The sequence below is a fragment of the Lacerta agilis genome, chromosome 15 (assembly GCF_009819535.1).
Source record: "Lacerta agilis isolate rLacAgi1 chromosome 15, rLacAgi1.pri, whole genome shotgun sequence".
Taxonomy (NCBI): domain Eukaryota; kingdom Metazoa; phylum Chordata; class Lepidosauria; order Squamata; family Lacertidae; genus Lacerta; species Lacerta agilis.
In genome coordinates this window covers 35,014,272-35,035,480 of record NC_046326.1, presented here as the reverse complement: position 1 = coordinate 35,035,480, position 21,209 = coordinate 35,014,272, and the positions used below count along the sequence as shown (strand labels likewise).

General features: G+C 47.6%; 1 protein-coding gene and 1 non-coding gene across 2 annotated transcripts in view; both read left to right on the top strand.

Moving 5' to 3' along the window:
- Positions 1-21,209, top strand: part of RAP1GAP2 (RAP1 GTPase activating protein 2) — a 194,491-nt gene that overhangs the window by 29,999 nt on the left and 143,283 nt on the right. Inside the window, exon 3 of the mRNA XM_033171729.1 lies at positions 16,751-16,786. Coding sequence (XP_033027620.1) covers positions 16,751-16,786 — 36 coding nt within the window. The remainder of the gene's footprint in view (positions 1-16,750; positions 16,787-21,209) is intronic.
- TRNAI-GAU lies at positions 8,263-8,336 on the top strand. Its single transcript has one exon. It is a non-coding gene; the product is annotated as a tRNA-Ile (tRNA).

Below are 21,209 nucleotides of genomic sequence, written 5' to 3'. Positions count from 1 at the left end.
TGTGTCCAAACAGCACCGAGAGATCTGACTTTGCCCAACGCAGAGATCTAGTTCATATTGACCTAGGTTTGGCAGCGGCTCACGGCGAACGATTTTATGTGGCTTCCAGGTGGTGGAGATGGGTGAGGACTTGCAAATGACGGCTTATTGCCTTGGCTCTTGAGGGGCTGAATCCTGTTTAATAGGTTAATTAGAGCAGTTCCTTTTGGGTTTCATTTCCGGCATATAACACCCTTTTTTTTTTAAAAAAAAAACAACAACAACCCCAACAACAGAAAAACTGCCCTTGAAATGAGAACAGGAAAAATAGGTTAGGAAGGGTAGAGAGGTTTATTGGGCTCTGTTTATTGGGAACTCATTCTGATTTGCTTCCAAGAACCTTGCACGGGGGTTAGATTACCGGTATATCTGGTCTTCATTGAACATTCATCCCGATGTATACTTCTTCCCATTAATGATTCGCTTGCCCTGCAATTTCCAATACATTTCCCCGTCACTCTCCAAATTGCAGAACATCCGTTGTTGTTGTTGTTGTTGTTGTTGTTGTTGTTGTTGTTGCTGCTGCTGCTGCTGCTGCTATTGTTGTTATCAAGTGGATTTGTTCTGCACAGGCAGGGATCAGAGCATTTTTTATCACCCCAATGGCACCACCAGTAGTGGATGAAACCTTGTGCTGTAGGTTGCAGTCTAGCCAGACGTTTCCTTCTGCACATCTCTCCCTCCACAGATAATTGCAATTCCAGGCTGTGTTTTCCCCCAGGCAAAGGAACTGGAAGAAGACATGGAGCAGAGTCAAGAGGGTGTGTATTCTGGGGAGACTCCCGAGGGCCAGAGACAAAGGCCTGAAGAGCCACATTTGGCCCCTAGTTCTGACGTTCCTCACCCCTGCGCTCAGAGCCTCAGCCAAGTGCAAGAGGCAGCACTTCTAGGATCCTGACAGAATCCTAGAATTGTAGAATTGTAGAGTTGGAAGGGATCCTGGGGATCATCTTATCCAACCCCCTGCAATGCAGGAATTTGTCCAATACGGGGATCGAACCTGCAGCCTTGGCATTATCAGCACAGTGCTCTAACCAACTGAGAGGGAGGCGTTCTGGCGTGCTGTGCTGCTGCTTGTCTTCTGGTGGTGTAGGGCAGGAGCTGGCAATTCCACTTCTCCTCATGTGGCAAAAGGGGACGAGAATCCTTTAACCTCTGAATCTTCCACTCTCTCAAAGGATTGCCCCCCTCTTTCCACAGGAGAACGGTTGTGGAAATTTGGGAGGGGGAGGGAGCCGCAACACTTCCCTGCCAGCCCGAAGAGCAATTGTTTATTCTACCACTGAATTCTAAGGCATGGCCGTTCCCACCCTTTGACTCAACTAGCGCTAAAGAGAATTGCGCAAACCTCTCTTTTCGAATCTCTGCACTGCCTTCTGTGACGGGGACATTGCAGGGGGTCAGGCTGGATGACCCCCGGGTTTCCTTCCACCCCTACAATCCCATGATTCTATGACTTGTGGGTGCTTTCGATTAGCAGTGGCCAGGCTGCAGCAGATTAGCTCTCACAGGCGACCTGTTTCTTTCGTAAGCCTCCTTATGTAACCTACTTAGCAGGATGTGCTTTGCCCATAAGGTGCACTGGTGCTGCCTCTGCCTCGACGCTGCTTTGCTTCTGGTGATTTGCTTTCATCCTAGGAAGAGCTGTAGCTCAGCTTTCTTGTGTGCAGAAGGTCCCAGGTTCGATCCCTGGCATCTTCAGGCACGGCTGGGAGGTGCTCCCTGCCTGAAGCTCAGGAGAGCTGCTGCCAGTCAGAGCAGGCAGTACTGAGTTAGATGGACCCAATGGTGATTGCCTAGGTGGGTGACCATGTGGGGACTCCATGCACAGCCCTGTGGGTTTCATAATGGAAGAAAGGCAGGACATCAGAAAATAATTTTTAAAATCTGTATGTGTGTAGGGAGTTGAGAAGCAGAAGAAGCAGAAGAAGAATTTGGATTTGATATCCCGCTTTATCACTACCTGAAGGAGTCTCAAAGCAGCTAACATTCTCCTTTCCATTCCTCCCCCACAACAAACACTCTGTGAGGTGAGTGGGGCTGAGAGACTTCAATAAATAAATAATAATCATTAAGTTGTAACGAACAGCTGTGCTCAGTGTGGTGTAGTGGTTAAGAGTGGTAGACTCGTAATCTGGGGAACCGGGTTCGTGTCTCCGCTCCTCCACATGAAGCTGCTGGGTGACCTTGGGCTAGTCACACTTCTTTGAAGTCTCTCAGCCCCACTCACCTCACAGAGTGTTTGTTGTGGGGGAGGAGGGGAAAGAAGAATGTTAGCCGCTTTGAGACTCCTTCGGGTAGTGAAAAGCGGGATATCAAATCCAAACTCCTCCTCCTCCTCCTCCTCCTCCTCCTCCTCTTCTTCTTCTTCTTCTTCTTCTTCTTCTTCTTCTTCTTCTTCTTCTTCTTCTTCTTCAAAGTGTGACTAGCCCAAGGTCACCCAGCAGCTGCATGTGGAGGAGCAGAGACGCGAACCCAGTTCACCAGATTACAAGTCTACCGCTCTTAACCACTACACCACACTGAGCACAGCTGTTCGTTACAACTTATTGATTATTATTTATTTCAGTTGCTTGTATTAGAGAGGCTGGTCCATTGGGACTGTCTGTCTTCTTCCTTGCATCCAGCCCAGAGGGCAGCCCTGACTGTCAGCCTCCTCCTCCTCCTCCTCCTCCTCCTCCTCCTCCTCCTCCTCCTTAGCGCAGAACTCAACAGAGAGGATGGGAGCCAAACTAGAACTGCCTTGCCTCTTGGAGTTGGTGCCTAAGTCTGACAGTAAGAGCTGTTTGACAGTGGGAACGGCCTCCCTTGGGAGGTGGTGGACTCTCCTTCCTTGGAGGTTTTTAAGCAGAGGTTGGATGGCCATCTGTCACGGATGCTTTAGCTGAGATTCCTGCATTGCAAGGGGGTTGGGCTAGATGACCCCTGGGGTCCCTTCCAATTCGATGATTCTAACTTGGCTCTGGCACCACCTACCGTTGGGCTCCCTCCCTCCCAACCCACCAGTCCCAATGGGCAGCCGCCACCGCTGATTTGCATGCCACTTATTCACCAAAGATTGGCACACCTGCCTGTCCTCTGCCTTCTAAGGCGACGCTTCTAAGCCGCAAAGGGCATTGCTTCTTGTAACCGAGGATGCCTCCGCCACGATCTTGGCAGAATCTTTTCTGTAAATGTTACCCAGATGGTTTGTACTGAGGTCATTCCGTTCTGCCGGAGATTTAGGAGGGACCGGACAGAGACACAAAGTTGCCTTGCGGAGCCCTGACACCAGGCAGCAGCGAATCTACTGCTGCTTTTGCCTTTGAGATATTAGTGTTTATTCCCTTCATTAAAGCTGCGTTGCCTTTGAGGCAGCTTGACGCTGGTCTGGCTGCCATGACGTCCCAGGGCTCTTAACACCCAGGAAGCAGTTTTCACCCAGCATTCTGGTGGCTTGATGGATAGCTGTCACTTTAAGTCATAGGAGACGGCATCTGTTTGTTTGAACTTTGCAATTTACTGAGGACCATTATCTGCTGTCAGATGATGGCTCGGTTCTGGGCAAAGGTCCAGTTAAATTCCCATTTAACTAAGGTAACTCTTAACATTACAGTGATACCTTGGTTTGCAACCATTTCGGATTGCAACCACGTCAAACCCAGAAGTGTGTGTCCCTTTTTGGGGGGATTACAACCCATTTTTTTTGGAGGCTCCATTGGAGAAAGCGCGCCTTGGGTTACAACCTGTTTTGGTTTACAACCAGACCTCCGGAACGGATTATGGTTGTAAACCAAGGTACCACTGTAATTCCCAGGCTTGGAGCACATTCAGTGGATTTGTAACTGGCTGACTGACCGAACCCAAAGGGTGCTTATCAATGGCTCCTCTTCATCCTGGAGAGAAATGACTAGTGGGGTGCCACAGGGTTCTGTCTTGGGCCCAGTCTTATTCAACATCTTCATCAATGACTTGGATGACGGGCTTGAGGGCATCCTGATCAAGTTTGCAGATGACACCAAATTAGGAGGGGTGGCTAATACCCCAGAAGACAGGATCACACTTCAAAATGACCTTAACAGATTAGAGAACTGGGCCAGAGCAAACAAGATGAATTTTAACAGGGAGAAATGCAAAGTACTACTCTTGGGCAAAAAAAAAAAAATGAAAGGCACAAATACAGGATGGGTGACACCTGGCTTGAGAGCAGTACATGTGAAAAGGATCTAGGAGTCTTGGTAGAGCATAAACTTGACATGAGTCAACAGTGTGATGCAGCAGCTAAAAAAGCCAATGCAATTCTGGGCTGTATCAATAGGAGTATAGTGTCTAGATCAAGGGAGGTAATAGTACCACTATATTCTGCTCTGGTCAGACCTCACCTGGAATACTGTATCCAGTTCTGGGCACCAAAGTTCAAGAAGGATACTGACGAGCTGGAACGTGTCCAGAAGAGGGCAACCAAAATGGTCAAAGGCCTGGAAACAATGCCTTATGAGGAACGGCTTAGGGAGCTGGGTATGTTTAGCCTGGAGAAGAGGTTAAGGGGTGATATGATAGCCATGTTCAAATATATAAAAGGATGTCATATAGAGGAGGGAGAAAGGTTGTTTTCTGCTGCTCCAGAGAAGCGGACACAGAGCAATGGATTCAAACTACAAGAAAGAAGATTCCACCTAAACATTAGGAGGAACTTCCTAACAGTGAGAGCTGTTCGGCAGTGGAATTTGCTACCAAGGAGTGTGGTAGAGTCTCCTTTTTTGGAGGTCTTTAAGCAGAAGCTTGACAGCCATCTGTCAGGAATGCTTTGATGGTGTTTCCTGCTTGGCAGGGGGTTGGAATGGATGGCCCTTGTGGTCTCTTCCAACTCTATGATTCTATGCTTCTATGCAGTGTTCCGAAGTTCTCATTTCTTCTCTTGCAAACTTCCCCTGGCATCTGTCTGTCCCAAGAGACAATGGAGTGTGCCTCCAGGGGCGAATTCAGGCTGATGAGCCCCCCCCCCTCACTTCCCTCTACAGCATGTGCAGAAACTGCCTTCTTGACCACTGAAGTCTCTATTGCTCCTGCCCACTCAGTCAGGTGTTGCTCTGTCAGCCGGGTACATCTCATAGCTGAGACACAAGGCGCCGCCAGCAGACACTCGATGGGGATAAACTCAGCCGTTGCTTGCTTCACATGGAAATGAGTCTTGAAGATGCCTTTATCTTATGAAACAGCCTGCCAACCCCAGTACAGAGCATCCTTCAAGGAAGAGGCCAGAGTGCATATTGCTGCACTTCACACAGCCAAAATGATCAGCAGGAATGGAAAAAGGGGAACGTGTGATGCTTGGAAGGGACACCAACTTAGCACTTAGAAGAAGAAAAATCTTGTTCAGCTCGCAGCTAGTAATTTAAAAGACTTCCATGAGAAAGCTGAAGGTCAAGATTTACATTTAAATGGGGTTTTGAAGTCAGGTCAGTCTCCTGGCACGGAGTTGACTTATTTTCTTCCAGGAAATGGAACCACGCAAAGAGGGGTGGGAGTTCTCATGGCATCAGTGGGGCTGTCTTAGGCAGGTGCGGAAAACCCTTGGGTCTCCAGATGTTGAAGCACAGAGCCCATCCTCCCGGGCCAACTCCCTGGCAAAAGTTGGGGGCCTGAAGCTTTAGGGGACAGCAGACATCAGAGCATTTTTCACCTTCATAATGGGCCCCTCCAGACTTGTGTATTCCTCCCCCCCTCCTGTGGGTGTATTCTGCAACAATGTTGGTGTAATAATTGTGCATTAGTCATGGGTTTATACTGGAACATCCACACATCTTCCCCTTTGTTAGTTACCGTGTGATGTTTAAAGCCTGTGTGGTGTACTGGTTAAGGTGTCAGACTAGGACCTGGGAGACCCGGGTTCGAATCTCCGCTTGGCCATAAAGCTCACTGGGTGAGTCAGCCACTGCCTCTCAGCCTAGCCTACCTCGCAGGGTTGTTGTGGGGATTAAATGAGGAAGGGGAGAGGAACCATGTATGCCACAATGAGCTCCTTGGAAGAGGAGGAGGAGGAGGAGGAGAGGAGGAGGAGCACCCCGCGCTATAGCACAACAAAAGTGGGATAAGCTTCCCCCTCCAAACATTTGGGGGACAAAAGGCTCCAGGATTTTGGCAGGAAGTTATGGGGCACACACTGATTGGAAAGGAAGTGGTATGTCTACCCCAATACTTTACCAGGAGCAAACAGGATTGAAAACGGGAGTGTGTGTCTAATCACCCTGATATTACCATGAGCAGAAGTAATCACGAACACAATACAAAGGCCATCTACAGGTCCCATTTTGTTCTCCTGAGGCCCTCATTTTGTTGTCTTTAGACAGCAAACCTATACACGTTTACCTGGGAGTAGGTCCAATTGGCTTGGAGCCTAAGACAAGCTAACTTTAAGTAGTCCATGGAAGAAACGTTTGCTGTCCTTTGTTCTCCTGCCTCCCGGCAAGGTCTGAAGAACAGGACGGAAGTGCTTGTAATAAATAACCCACCCAGCCAGATAAATTCAGCCTGTGTTGCCTCCACCTCCTGGCAAAAGTAGGGAGCCAGACCAGCCCAAAAAGCCTTTTTTTTAGCAGTGATAGGCTGGGGTCGTTCATGTGACAATGTTTGACACCTTTATATACGTCAGGTGTCAGGTGTAAGCAGGGCTCAAAATGGCAAAACACAGGGACATACCTCCCAAGAGCCCTGATTTAACCTGCAGAGCCAAGCTTTGCTTGACAGCGCCCCAGGCTCTGCTTTTGTCCTGGGGTACCCCTCTTTCATGCTGGCTGTGGACTGGCCTTTTGGGAAGGAGGTGCGAGGCTCTGACAGGCTCCCGGAGCCCTCCTGTCTCCTTCTCAAAGCCAGCAAGCACTTACAGGGCTTTGAGAAAGAAGTGTGAGGCCCGTGTCCCGATTTTTACGGGCAGAATGTTGCCGCCTATGCTGTCCTGTGTTGTGAGCTGCAGAAATGCATCTGTCTACACCCACTTGTCAGCCTGAGGGCCACATTCCTGTCTGGGCCAGCTTCTGGGGGCCACACGTCAGTGGTGGGTGGGGGCAGAGGCCCAGGTGGGCGGAGCAACAAATGCCCATTTCACCTCCGCACAGCAGGCAAGTTTCTTCATACATTCACACTTTCTGTTCAGGGGCACATTCCAGACAGGTGAAAAGACTGGCATAGCCTTTCAATGTAACAATAGCAACCTATTTTTTGCAGATGTAAGGGTGCAGAGGATTCACTTACACTGACCGATTGCCAAGCCCCAAATCTGTTAAAGCAAAGGTTTTCAACCTTTTTGAGTCCACGGCTCCCTTAACCAGCTACATTCTTTCTGTGGCACCCCATTGGGCTGAGGAGTCCAGTTATGTCAACCCCTGCCTGCAGAGTTGGCAGCCTCTCATCCTTTTTTGAACACCCTCCCTCGTGGAGTGTTCCCTCAACCTCCTCTCCCCTCTCTACTTGGGAGCCCTCTGAGCAGTTGCCACCGCCGCCCCTGTTCTCTGAGTTGCCCCCACCCCACCCCAAAGAGAGGGGCCTCCAAGAGGCACCACTCACCTGCAGAGTTTATAGCAAGGGCTGCTGCAATAAACAGCTGTGCAAGCCTTTGGGAGGCAGAGACGTGAGAGGGCATCAGAGGACGGAAAGAGGGACAGAGGCCAGGGATGCCCACGGCACCCCTGACCATCATTCAGGGCACCCCAGGGTGCCACGCCACACTGCTTGAAAACCACTGTGTTAAAGGAATGAGCAGTAGAGGGAGGACAAAAAGAAAGAAAGAAAGAAAGAAAGAAAGAAAGAAAGAAAGAAAGAAAGAAAGAAACCAAATTTTACGGCACTTAAAAGAAAATAAATAAATAACTGGGCATACTATTTCCCAGAGGGGAGGGACCGCACCTCCTTTATCGAGAATCGCAGAGGCGTTTGGGGCAGGAAGTGGTCACAGCGGTTTCCTTCACGTGCAGAAGGATACACCATGTAGCTGCAGTGAAAGAAACACCCTTTGAAATATGTGTCTCCCTGGTTGTTCTGCCTCTGTGTGAGCGAGCGAGCGAGCAGCCCTTCCGAGGAATAAGAGCAGGTCACAGCACCAGGAGCCAGAAGCAGCGGCCACCATGTTTCAGAGGAAGCGGAGTGTCTCCTTTGGGGGCTACGGATGGTGGGTCTGTCTTCATTTACTTTGCAGAGCTGAGGTTGCCGAGGGAGATCTTCCGGGCGTCTTTCTGACCCATAAGAGCTGCCTGGGTAGCTCAGTCGGTTAGAGAGTGGTGCTGATAACGCCAAGGTTGCAGGTTCGATCCCTGTATGGGGCAGCTGCATATTCCTGCATTGCAGGGGTTGGACTAGATGATTCTCAGGATCCCTTCCAACTCTGCAATTCTATGATTTGTTTAGAATTTCAGAAAGGGGTTCTTAAGCGCAACCTCAACAAAATATGTTTTGACAAAGTGTTCAGTTTGTGTTGTCTGTACCAGAGGTTTAGGTGCTTTGGGGGGGGGATGTGTCTGCATTTCTGTTCATAAATATCCCCATTACCGAGAAGCTTTCAGACAGCACTTTATGCCATTTCCCTAATGTTTCTGTGCCCAATAATTTCAGTGCTTTAAGTTATCTTTCACATGGCACAGAAAACTAGCGGAATCTAGTGGGAGCATGGCGCTCATTTCCATGTTATTTGCTTCCAGACAAAATCTGTTTTCAACCTTGTTGATCCAGAAAAAATGTGGGAGTTTTGCGTCGTCATTTTTCCCGGGATGAAATTTGTGCTGGTATTCAAGCACACAGTACTTTCCTACCCTTTAAAATTTAGTGTGATGCGCTGGTACATTGATCTAAAAGCCACCGTTCCAGAACGCAGCAGGTAATGAATGCAGTGCAACAAGGGGGGGGGGGGGTTGGACTCCAGGGTAGAAACGCTCGGCTCGCATTGCACTCAGGAAATCCAGCACAATAACACACACACACACACACACACACACACACACACGAAATACACCCTCACATTCAGGTGGACTTAACACCACGTGTCCCTAATGCGCACACATTACCCTAATCAGTATGATGTTGAGGTTTCTTTTTGCGTAGGTTTGTGAGTGTTTATCTTTGGCGCTGGAAGATGGAAGGAAGTGGAAGGAGCCCCTGATTTTTGAGCACTGAGAGAGGGGGGGGGGAGAGAGAGAGAGAGAGAGAGAGAGAGACTGTGCTGGCCCCAGGGGTTTGTCCGTGAAGTGAGGTCCAAGTCCAGTCCTGGGTCTAGGGGTCCAAAGGAGGTCAGTCCGGCGGGGAGCGAGGCAGGGAGCAGGGCAAGGTCCAAGGCAGGTGCAGGCACGAGGTTGCAGGTCAAGCATACTTTTGCAGCTAAGTTGCTCACGCAGCTTGGGCTGGGTCTGGCTGGCTTTTATCTGGCCCTATGCTTAGGGCGGCCCCGATCCTCAGGAGACTCGCCTCTCCTCCGGGCCTGGAGGCGAGCACTCCTCCTGAAGGCACTTAGCTCTCTTCGCCTCTCTGTCCTGAGCCTCTGGTGGGTTACTGGACCCAGGGGCCGCCTCAGCTTCCTCTGAAGAGGCTGGGAGTGGAGCACCTGCAGGCAATGGGTCCTCCCTCCCATCAGGAGCCAGAGCAGACTCTGCTGATGCCTGCACCTGGGGATCCAGCACAGGTGGGGATCCTTCAGGCTCAAGCCCTGGCTCAGCTGGTTCTGGAGGCGGGGAATCCTGTGCAGGCTGGGATCCTTCAGGTTCAGCATCTGAGTCTGAATCCCAGGCCATCACAGAGACCATTCGCAATGCAGAGGCTTTCGGTAGCTACTCTGCCCGCCTCTTTCAACAAAGAGTGGAGGGAGTATCCTTTGATTTTGCACGGAAGGCTTGACCCATCCAAATTCTGTTGACCCCCTTAATGCTGCATCAGGCCAGTGGCCCATCTAGTTTGGCATATTGTTCTCACAGCAGCCAACCAGATGCCCCTATGGGAAGCCCCCAAGACAACATGATGCCCTCCAGCTAACACCATCCCTGTCAGCTTGCCATGTTGACTAGTTTGGATGGGAACTGGAGTCCAAGCACATCGTGAAGGCACCACATTGCCTACCTGTGCCCAGGTAGTTAGTTATGGGCAGCACAGCTGCAACTTGCCCATCCTGCAGTTTCTTACAACTGGCATTTAGAAGCATGCTGGGGGCAGGCAGCGAGAGGGGGCTGCACTCCAGCAGGTGATTCCTATGTCTCCTCCCACCCCAAATTTCACGGGTGACGAAACAGTTCCACAATAATGACCGTGCCTGGAAATTTTGCACGGACACTCCAGGAACCTAGGCAAGTCCTTTCTCCAGCTCTGCCTGGAGATGTCGGGAGATGAACTTGAGGATGGGTGAGGAATTGGATTCTGTTCGCTTTTAAATGCGAACCTACCTGATTCTCACATTCCAGAACAATACCGGAAACACGTCTGCCCTTTGACATTCTCACTTCTCTGAATTTTGCAGTGTAGTTCTCGGCCCAAGTGAATGTATTTTGTTGTTGTTGTTCAGTCGTTCAGTCGTGTCCGACTCTTCGTGACCCCATGGACCAGAGCACGCCAGGCACACCTATCCTTCACTGCCTCTCGCAGTTTGGCCAAACTCATGTTAGTAGCTTCGAGAACACTGTCCAACCATCTCATCCTCTGTCGTCCCCTTCTCCTTGTGCCCTCCATCTTTCCCAACATCAATGCAATGCAATGCGATGCAATGGAGGTGTTCATGAAAATAACACACAAAGAAGGCATTCTGTTAGGGAAATCTGCTTTGCGAAAAAAAGTGCACATTAGGCAAAACTGCAGACAGAAATGTGTTGTTTTAGAAGGGATTTGCACTCAAATGCTGAAGGGTTTCCACAAGGACTTGAAATAATAATAATAATAATAATAATAATAATAATAATAATAATAATAATAATAAAATTCACAAACTGATATGGAGCTTTGATGAAATGAACATATGGTTGTGAAAATGTGTAATGGAGAAATCCCGAAACTGGCAGATATGCCTGTCCCTAATTGAACATGGGGCCTTTTCTCCTAAGGGACATGCTCTGCTACAGAGCTGAGACATTTCATTGTCCAAGGAAACAAAATGCTCAGGAGCTTCAGTTACATTTCTTGGGCATTCGCTGTTTTTAAATGCAAAACTTGCAAGTTTTGATCACAGATACACCTCAAGCCACTGTGCTTTCAGTGTGTCTGTCTTTGGACAATAGGCTTAGAGTTGTATCCAATGAAGTTTTACTCAGAGTAGACCAAGTGAAATTAATGGAGCCAGGTTGGCCATGCCCATCTGCTTCAATCAGTAGGACTAGCATTGGTTACAACCCATGACCTGCCACGCCTCCATCTTGCCATTGAACATGAGAAGGGCACCACTACTTTCTTGCATGTTGGCTACAAACCACTTCATCAACTTCTTTGCATGCAAAACGTCCCAAGTTCAGTCTCTGGTGTTGCTATCTAGAGCTGTGAGAAGAGCCTGTCAGAAATTCTGCAGAGCTTCTACCAGTCAGTAGTGAGCTTCATGGACCAATGGTCTGACTCAGGATAAGGCAGCTGTCTATATTTCCTAGGTGATATGTCTGAGTTTTACTATTGTTTGAAAGATTAGCACAGAGGAAGTTAGGGAATGATGAAGATGATCAAGGTGGGTCTGGATACGTCTTTCCTTTTCTTTGAAGAGGTTCGTATTTCAGGCTGGCTGTTTAGTAGTCATGATGAGTTCCTGCACTTGAAGAAGAAGAGGAAGAAGAGGAGGAGGAGGAAGAAGAAGAAGAAGAAGAAGACGACCACTCCACTACTGCAGTCCTTTATCTTGTATTTTATCTTTTGCATGTAAGCTGCCTTGAGAATGCTTTTGCCTTAACAGATGACCTAGAAATATAGAAAACGAACAGTCACTAAATTAAGGGAAGGGGACGAGTGAAAAAAAGCAACCATCAGCATGGGAACTTGCAGCAGAGTAGCTCAGACCTATGAATCAGCAGGTTGGCTGCAAATGCACTGTATTCTCGAGTGCTGAGTTCAAGCACTGGAAAGTCTGTCTCTGTGTGTTTACTGAAAAGGAAGCGGTTGGCAGAATAGCTCTTATCTTGGCTATCTTGCTAAATGTGTCTTTGTCTGGGTGGAGTGGTTGGTCACACCCATTACCGTGAGAAACTGAGTGCTTTTAGCATTGATTTCTGGGCCTGCACAGGACAGGGAATGCACAAGGCAGTGGAGGTACTTAGCTACCCCTACCTGCCCACCTCCTTACTTCCAACCAGCCGGTGGTGGGGGGAGGGGGTTGGCCCAGCCGGTCATTTCTCTCCTCCTTAAGTCTCAGTGTTGCCTTTGTAAAACCCAGCAAGGAGGAGGAGGTTGGGGACAATGAGCTGGATCTGCTTGCCATTGTCTCTGGCGCCACCTACTGTTGGCCTCCCTGCCTTCCAACCTTGTTGTTGTTGTTGTTCAGTCGTTCAGTCGTGTCCGACTCTTCGTGACCCCATGGACCAGAGCACGCCAGGCACACCTATCCTTCACTGCCTCTCGCAGTTTGGCCAAACTCATGTTAGTAGCTTCAAGAACACTGTCCAACCATCTCATCCTCTGCCGTCCCCTTCTCCTTGTGCCCTCCATCTTTCCCAACATCAGGGTCTTTTCTAGGGATTCTTCTCTTCTCATGAGGTGGCCAAAGTACTGGAGCCTCAACTTCAGGATCTGTCCTTCTAGTGAGTACTCAGGGCTGATTTCTTTGAGAATGGATAGGTTTGATCTTCTTGCAGTCCATGGGACTCTCAAGGGTCTCCTCCAGCACCATAATTCAAAAGCATCAATTCTACGGCGATCAGCCTTCTTTATGGTCCAGCTCTCACTTCCGTACATTACTACTGGGAAAACCATAGCTTTAACTATACGGACCTTTGTCGGCAAGGTGATGTCTTTGCTTTTTAAGATGCTGTCTAGGTTTGTCATTGCTTTTCTCCCAAGAAGCAGGCGTCTTCTAATTTCATGACTGCTGTCACCATCTGCAGTGATCATGGAACCCAAGAAAGTGAAATCTCTCACTGCCTCCATTTCTTCCCCTTCTATTTGCCAGGAGGTGATGGGACCAGTGGCCATGATCTTAGTTTTTTTGATGTTGAGCTTCAGACCATATTTTGCGCTCTCTTCTTTCACCCTCATTAAAAGGTTCTTTAATTCTTCCTCACTTTCTGCCATCAAGGTAGTATCATCAGCATATCTGAGGTTGTTGATATTCCAACACATTATTCCAACCTACCAATCCCAATGGGAAGCAGCCACCAGTGATGAAGCCCACTGGCTCTTTGGTCTACGTAGCCCCCATAAGGACAATTCCAAGAGCTCTTCTGGGTCAGATCAGAAAGCCCTGCTAGATATAATCCAGCATCCTTTTCTTACAAATTGATGCCTGGGAAAAGACTCCAGGTGCATAACCCTGCTTCCCATCCATGCTCCCCAGAAATTGGTGCTTGAAGACATGCTGTCTCTCGTAGTGGAACTGCTACATAGCCATTATGACTAGCAGCCATAGACAGCCTTATCATCTATGCATCTGTCTACTCCCCTTTTAAAGCAACCCAGATCGGTGGCTATTGCTGCATCTTGTGGTAATGCAGCGAATTCCTTAGTTTAAGTTATGACGAAGTAACTTATCTCTCTGGAATCTTCCTGCATTTAGCCTCATTGGATAAAGATTCAGTTTTGCTTGCATTTTTATGAGAAGCTACTTGATCTGCGCTTCTTGAACCAATACGGAAACTAGCATTCAGCTGTATAGCTCTGTGGCGGAAATAGGGGCCTCCTTGCAACCCTTGGCACCTATAACAAGTGGCAGTTCCCATAATTCTTTGGTGGGGAAGCCATGGCTGTTTAAAGTGGCTTTAAATATATGGCCTTAAATATGGCCTTAATGTGACTCTTCTAGGCCACCTGCAAAAGACTTTGTGCATTTGCAGGCCACCCCCGTCAGGGCTGTTGATGAAAACAACCCCTCCCTTCCCGCCAGCTTGGTCAGAGCGAAACTCTGGCTTCCTGTGGGTGATCTAGGTTTTCTCGGGTGAAGAAACGGCAACGGGTAGCAGATATCCCCACCCACCAACCTACAGGTCCACTGCTGTGAAATCTAAACTGTAATTCTGCACTATAAATCTTTCATTTGCTTCTTCGTTTCATAAGGAGGGCAACAGCCTTGTTCTCCCTAAAACTCCCCGAGCTCATTTTCATCTATAAAAAGGTTCGTCCAACAAGGATTCTCTCACCGTGCACAGGCACGCGCGCACACACACACACACACACACACACACACACACGAGTCTCGAAAGCCATTTTAAAAACCAGGAAAACCAGCAACAGTGCGTAGCGAAATAATGCAATACGTTACAACAAAATGTAGGGAAGGTGTCCGTCTTAAATGGGTCTCAAAGGAGACAGGACCATCATGGCAGCTGTGCGTATTATTCCTGTGTGCAGGATTTCAGCCTGGTTAGATTGGTTAGATCATTTTTATTTTTGTGTTTTATGTTTTTGTTTTGTTTATGTGTTTTAATTTATTGGGGTAGCAGATTTTTTAAAAAAACTATTTTAATACAAGGACTCAGAGCCAACCACCCACAGGTATGTTTTTTTTTTAAAAAAAAAAAAAACCTGAGAGGCCTTCTGCTTTATTTCTCACATAGGAAAGCAAAGGCGCCTTGCATCTCACTGCTAGGAGACAAGCAACACAATATCTAAAATGGGCTGGAGAAACTGGGCTGGATGAGGAAATCTCTCTATTACTGTTCTCTCCAACCTTAAGTCTGCTTCTTCACATTTCCACATCAGTCTGTAGTCCCCCCCTAAAAAGAAGTCCTCATGAAAAACCATCAATACTCTAGTGCAAATTGCTACTAATCAACACAAGCAGCTATTCTATTTTGCCTAATATACACTTTTGCTTTGGGCAAAGCAGTGTTCCCTACTATATTGCACGTTGCTATTTTGCACAGATATATGCATTTATATGCACACTTTATACCCCAGTATATGCATTTTTTTGTATGTGTTACTTGGCTGGAAAACGACATTGCAAAATTCAGAGAAGTGCGAAATCTGAAGGACAGCTGCTTGGAAAGTGCAAATTTGGTAGCTTTGGCTTGAAATGTGAACTGGACTGAATTTCTACCCCAAACCCACCTGTGGCTTAGCAGAGGTTACTGGAAGAAGAAGAAGAAGAGTTTGGATTTGATATCCCACTTTATCACTACCCGAGGGAGTCTCAAAGCGGCTAACACTCTCCTTTCCCTTCCTCCCCCACAACAAGCACTCTGTGAGGTGAGTGGGGCTGAGAGACTTCGGAGAAGTGTGACTGGCCCAAGGTCACCCAGCAGCTGCATGTGGAGGAGCGGAGACGCGAACCCGGTTCACCAGATTATGAGTCCACCGCTCTTAACCACTACACCACACTGGCTCTCCAGTGGATTCCAACTCCCATTATCCCCAGCCAGCAAAGCCAGTGGTCAATGATGATGGGAGTTGGAGTCCAGCAACATTTGGAAGGCCACAGGTTTCCTTACCCTAGCAGCAGCAGCAGCAGCAGCAGCAACAACAACAACAACAACAAGCTTCCCATCTGACTGGGTTGCCCCAGAATGTTTTCTTTCTATTCACCTGTACTCTGTCTTAACTAATTTAAGACTGCAGTCCTACACACACACACACACACACACACACACACACACACACACACACACACAGAGTCACTGGGAGTCGACTCGACTGAATATCATGGGATAGCTTTCTAAGTGAACAACTGTAGGGGTTACTCTGCAACAATGCAATCCTATAGATGCTTCCTTTGAAGTAAGCACAGAATTTAAATGAGATTTACACCCGGGCAGGATTTCATCCCTATTGATTTAAGATTTTTGAAAACTGGGTGGCCACCCTACCTTTGTGGCATCGTTAATGTTCACTCTTCTAGTCGTGAGTAGGTGGGGGGGGGAGAGACTGTCTAGGGCATTAAAGCCTTGCTTTCTGCACCCTTGGAAATCCCATCCATTGCTTCCAAATATCAAGCTTGCGAGATGGTTGCTTTCAATTCTCCCCACATTTTTTTTTAATTTTTTTATTGATTATTATAATTTAACACAGGGGAAAACGTCTCAGTCCAACTGTTATTGTATGACGTTACAAAATAAAATTTTGCATACAACGTTATCTTGTCTGTATTTTGTCTTTTGTATCTTAATTAATCCCCTTTCATCAAAGGAAGGAAGCAAAAACAAAGAGAAAGAAAAGAAAAAGAAAAAAGAAGGGGGGGAAAGAGAAAAACAAAAAACAAAAGAAAAACAAACAAACACCTCTCTCTATATAAACTTGCATACCTTCATATACACAAAAAATAGTTCCACGAGTCCGACTTCCTGTTAAATCCCACATTTTTCATTCATATCCCATTGGTTCTATGAACTAGAAACTGGATCTTAAAACAACAACAACCCTCAAATCTTGATTATTATTATTTTTTATTATAAAAAAATAAGGATGATGACTTGAGGACAACCCCCCCCCCAAAAAAAATTTCCTACCCTTGTAGGTGTGGTGTCAGAATACACACCACGTGGCCTGCTTTTCGGCCAAAAATGCAGGATATCCTACCGATAAAAGTAACAAGAAGAACAATCTGCTTAACATTCTCTCCCTCCCCACCCCTCATCTTTTCCAGGATTGACAAAACCATGCTTGCAAGCCTGAAGATCAAGTGAGTAACTGATTATTGTATCTATTTCATTCTTTACACTGCTTGGTTAGCATCCCATATGATAATAAGGTTTTTGGGAGGCTTATGATGCCCTCTTTCCTACAAGGCATGGTTCTCCGTCTTCTTTGATATGCTTGCAAAGCTGGAAAACAGCAGGTGATCTTATGCTCTTGGACTTGACGGAAGCTGTTTATAAGTGGTCCCAGTGAAATAGCTGGCTGGTTGCTACTCGGTCGGTTGTGCCTTATTTCTTTTGTCTTTGTTTACATAAAAACCAACTGAAATGAAACTGGAGGCAGCACTTTCCGTTCCAACCTGCATTCCTTACAATCACTGCTCCATCCATTCCACTTCAGTTTCTAACAAATACTATAATGTCTGCTCTTCAGCACAAGTTGAAGAGGAACTATTTACGTAACTTAAGTTCATTTCGATGTGAAGGAAATGTCACAACAATGGGGGGGAAAACCACTGGTTTTCATTTCTGACCACAGATTCACACGCGAACGGCAGCAATTTCTATTCCGTTTTCCATTTTCACTGGAATTCTCGGACATCTCTAACTGCTACCTGCTATTTGCTATTTGCCCAAAGAAATGGACTGCCACTAGTGCTTTCAACAATGTCCTTGATAGGCACAAAGTAGCTCAGGGAAGGGCTATAGCTCAGGGGTAAAAGATCTCCTTTGTTGCAGAAGGCCCCAGGGTCAACCCCCTACATCTCCAATGGGAGCTGGGAAGGTCCCTTGTCCAAAACAATGGAAAACTATTGGCGAACAAGGTTCCTAGCTCCAAGGGTGGAATTTGGGAGCATTGTTTTCTTTAGAGCCATTTTGCATGTGTGTGTGATGGCCAAATCCCCTTTAAGTATCAGGCTAAAGGTCCAGCATCCTCTTCTCACAGTGGCCAACCAGGTGCCCTCTGGGAAGCCCACAAAGAGGACCTCAGAGCAGCAGTGTTCAAGGTGGCTTGGCTGGCTTTTAAAAGAGGGTTTAAAAAGGCAAGTTTATGGACGGTAATGGTCAGTAGCCACAATGGCAATTTCCCCCTTCCACTGTCAGAGGCAGCAAGGTTCTAGATCTGCAGGTGAGGAGAGTGTTGCTGCGCACAGGACCTGCTTGCAGTCTTTCCCCCCTCTCCAGTTTCATTTCTGGTTGGCCACTGTGAGAGCAGAGTCTTGGACTAGATGGGCCTCTGGCCTAATCCAGCAGATCTCTTCTGGTGTTCTCATGGCAGTCACTTCTGATAGGACAGGGTCAAGGTAGCAGGCTGATTAGGATCAGTGAAGGCAAAAAGCATGGTCTTTCAGGACCCTGGACAGATCATTAGCACAGGTGCTGACTGGAACTCATTCAGGGAGGTGTCTACTGAAATCTGGTTGGTCTCTGGACCTGCCGTTAACATGCTCCCATCCTGAGGAGCTCTCGGTTGGCTATTGCTTGATTTTGCATCTGTTGACTTCTATGGCTTTGGGGTGGTGGGGACTGCATCCTGGGCTACACTCGGTGTCTGTTGAGTTGGGTAAAGCTTCATCCTTTGACCTGGAAGGTCTCAAAATTGGAGACAACCTCTCTCCAGATGCTGTTGCTGCCTCCTCTGAGCCACAGGGAGGATTGAGGCCAGAGAACATGAGTCTGGATGGGAAGGGTTGTGTAGCTTAGTGGTTAGAGAGCATCTGCTTTGCATGCAGAGGGTCCCAGGTTCAATCCCTGGTTGCATTCCAAGGTAGGGCTGGGAAAGACACCCTGTCTGGAAACCCTGCACAATCACTGCCAATCAGTGTAGACAAAAATGAGTTAGATGGACCGCTGAGACTGACTCCGTATAAGGCAGCTTCTTATGTAGAACTGGGAAGGAGAAATTGCTTTCGCCATGGACCAAATGCATCTTCTCTTTGTAGCCATAGATGCTGCCAGCTCCTGGCAACTCCAAGCAGGGAAGGGGAAACCGGAATGCTGCCTTCTGCCTCTGTTTTGTTTTCATTTCTGCCGCTGCACTATTTTTAATCTCGGTATGCCTGGTTATTTCTCTCACCACCCTCCACCTCCTGCAGCCCCCTTCCGAAGGCCGAGGTGATTCATGTTCTGAACAATTGCATTCAATTCAGCCCTTTCCCATTTGAAGCGAGGCTTGGGCAGTAGGCTGAGGGAATCATACAGTTTTCGCTTTGTGGGAACAAGAAAGGAACACTCTCGAACAGAGGTTCCGAAAGCCTGGTCCGTGGAACAGCTTCATTCAGGACCACGACAGCAACTTACTTAGCATCTAGCATAGCATGTTAGAATTGCCAAGCAACCAGCAGAAAAATCATTGATCGGTACTCCAGGACTCTCAGCAATTCTCAAGTGGTCAGGGGGGGGGGAGTTTGAACGAGTAGCCTTTCACACAGAGGACTATTCTCTGCAAAGCAGAACACACCTAGAGAGCATTTCCCAACCCTCTGTTGTAGCAATTTGTTTCATTAATTTCTGCATCAAGGTAGACCACCCTTTCCCAACAAGGTCCCTTCCTGACGTTGTTAAGACTCAAACTCCCATGAGCTACAGCCACAATGGCCGCTGCACAGGGATGATGGGAGCTGTAGTCCAAGGATATCTGGAGGCCCTGGGGTTGTGGAAGGTTGAGTTTGACTTTGTCTGGTTCTGCGACCCCCAAATATCCCCAGCTGTCAGTACCTGGGTTGGTTGCACTGGCACCAACTCTATAGGGCAAAGGCGTTTTGGGCCCCCTCAATGTTGACGGGATGGAGGAGGCTAAGCGCGGAGCCGAGTGCAGCGTGGTTTCAGTGGCCATTTCCTTCTGAGCGCAAGAGAGGAGGAGCCGCTGGCCACTGAAGCCATGGGCTCTGTGCTCAGCATCCTCCCAATGATGTGACATCTTGCGCACAGTGCGCAATGCGCACATGACATCACATGTGTGTATTAGGATAATAAGGTTATGCATATCTGTATACTAATGTATGGAAGTGTAACAGTATTCTCACTCACTCTTTTTCTTTTGCCACTCTATAAATGAAATTCTTCTAATAAAACAACAACCACACATGCTGCACACTGGGCCGCCTCAATCTTGGGGCGCAAGTTGGCTCCTCCGCCTGCTTGCTTCCCCTGCCTGTTCTCCATCCAGTGATGGATCTGTGAGCCTCCGGATCTTGTTGGGCTACAGCTATGGCCAAACGTTCAGAGATGATGGGAATGAGTCCAGCAACATCCGGAGAGCTACAGCTTTCCTCTCCACAATCTAGTCGATTGCCATCGATGTCCTGCCAACCGTTTCTTTATGATCTCCCCGCACAGTGCTTGATGCTCTGGTTCTCCAAGAACAATATTTGCCCTCTGTGTGACAGTTTGACAGACTGTCGGCTCTTCCTCATTAAGCTGACGCACGGGCTGGCAACACTGTCTGGTGCCTCCTGCAATTCCTGCGTCGAGATTGGTTTCGTCACATCCTGGATGAGTCAATGAACAAAAAAGCAATAACATTCCTGGCTTGGGGCTATTGCTCCGCATCGTCCCTCTCAATCAGAGCCCTTTCCCTTTTTTTTTTCTTTAAAGAGCTATGTTGTTCTCTTGGTCCATTTGAATTTGAAAACAATTTCCATCTGCCACCTCCGCTGATGACGGATTTATTTTTATTTATGGTCGGAGCAGGGAAGGATGTGTGTGAGAGATGCTTTCTGCTAAGTCAAGCTATTTTGCAATGTATCTTCACCTAAATACCTGGTTCTTTTAACTAGAGATGCCAGCAAACTGAACCTTGAAATTCAACTGGCTGCTTTTCAAGAGCCATTGATGCAATTGACATAGTGCCTATCTTGTGACAGTGAGTCCCATTCATGAAGTTCTTTCTTGTTTTCTGTCCTACTACTGAGCCTGTCCTGAATCTACTGTAGGGGAAGGGGTGTAGCCCAGTAGCACAGCATCTGTTTTGCAGGTCCCAGGTTCAACCCCCAGCATCTCCAGGCAGGGCTGGGAGAGATTCCCTGCCTGCCCCAAACCTGGGTCAATACTAAAGCAGATGGGCCAATGGTATAAGACAGCTGCCTATGTTTCCTAGGTGATGTGTTCAAGTTTACTATTATCTGGTAGATTAGCACAGATGAAGTCAGGCACTGAGGAAAATAACCAAGCAAAGGCTAGGTACGGCTTTTATTTTCTTTAAAGGAGTTCCTATTTCATGCTGGCAGTTCTATTATGAGGCAACTTCCTATTTTTTTCATTGGGTGATGGCAAAATCTAGAATCATGAGAGTAAATCCATTTCACGGGGCAACTGCAATCTGTAGAATCATGAGACAGGGAAATGTCTCAGTTCTGCCCCCATGCTCAATTCAAAATCATAAAGGAGATAGAGAACTGATGGGCCTCATGGTTTTGCTGGATTACAACTCCCATCATCCTTGCCCATTGGCCTATACAGTGTGTG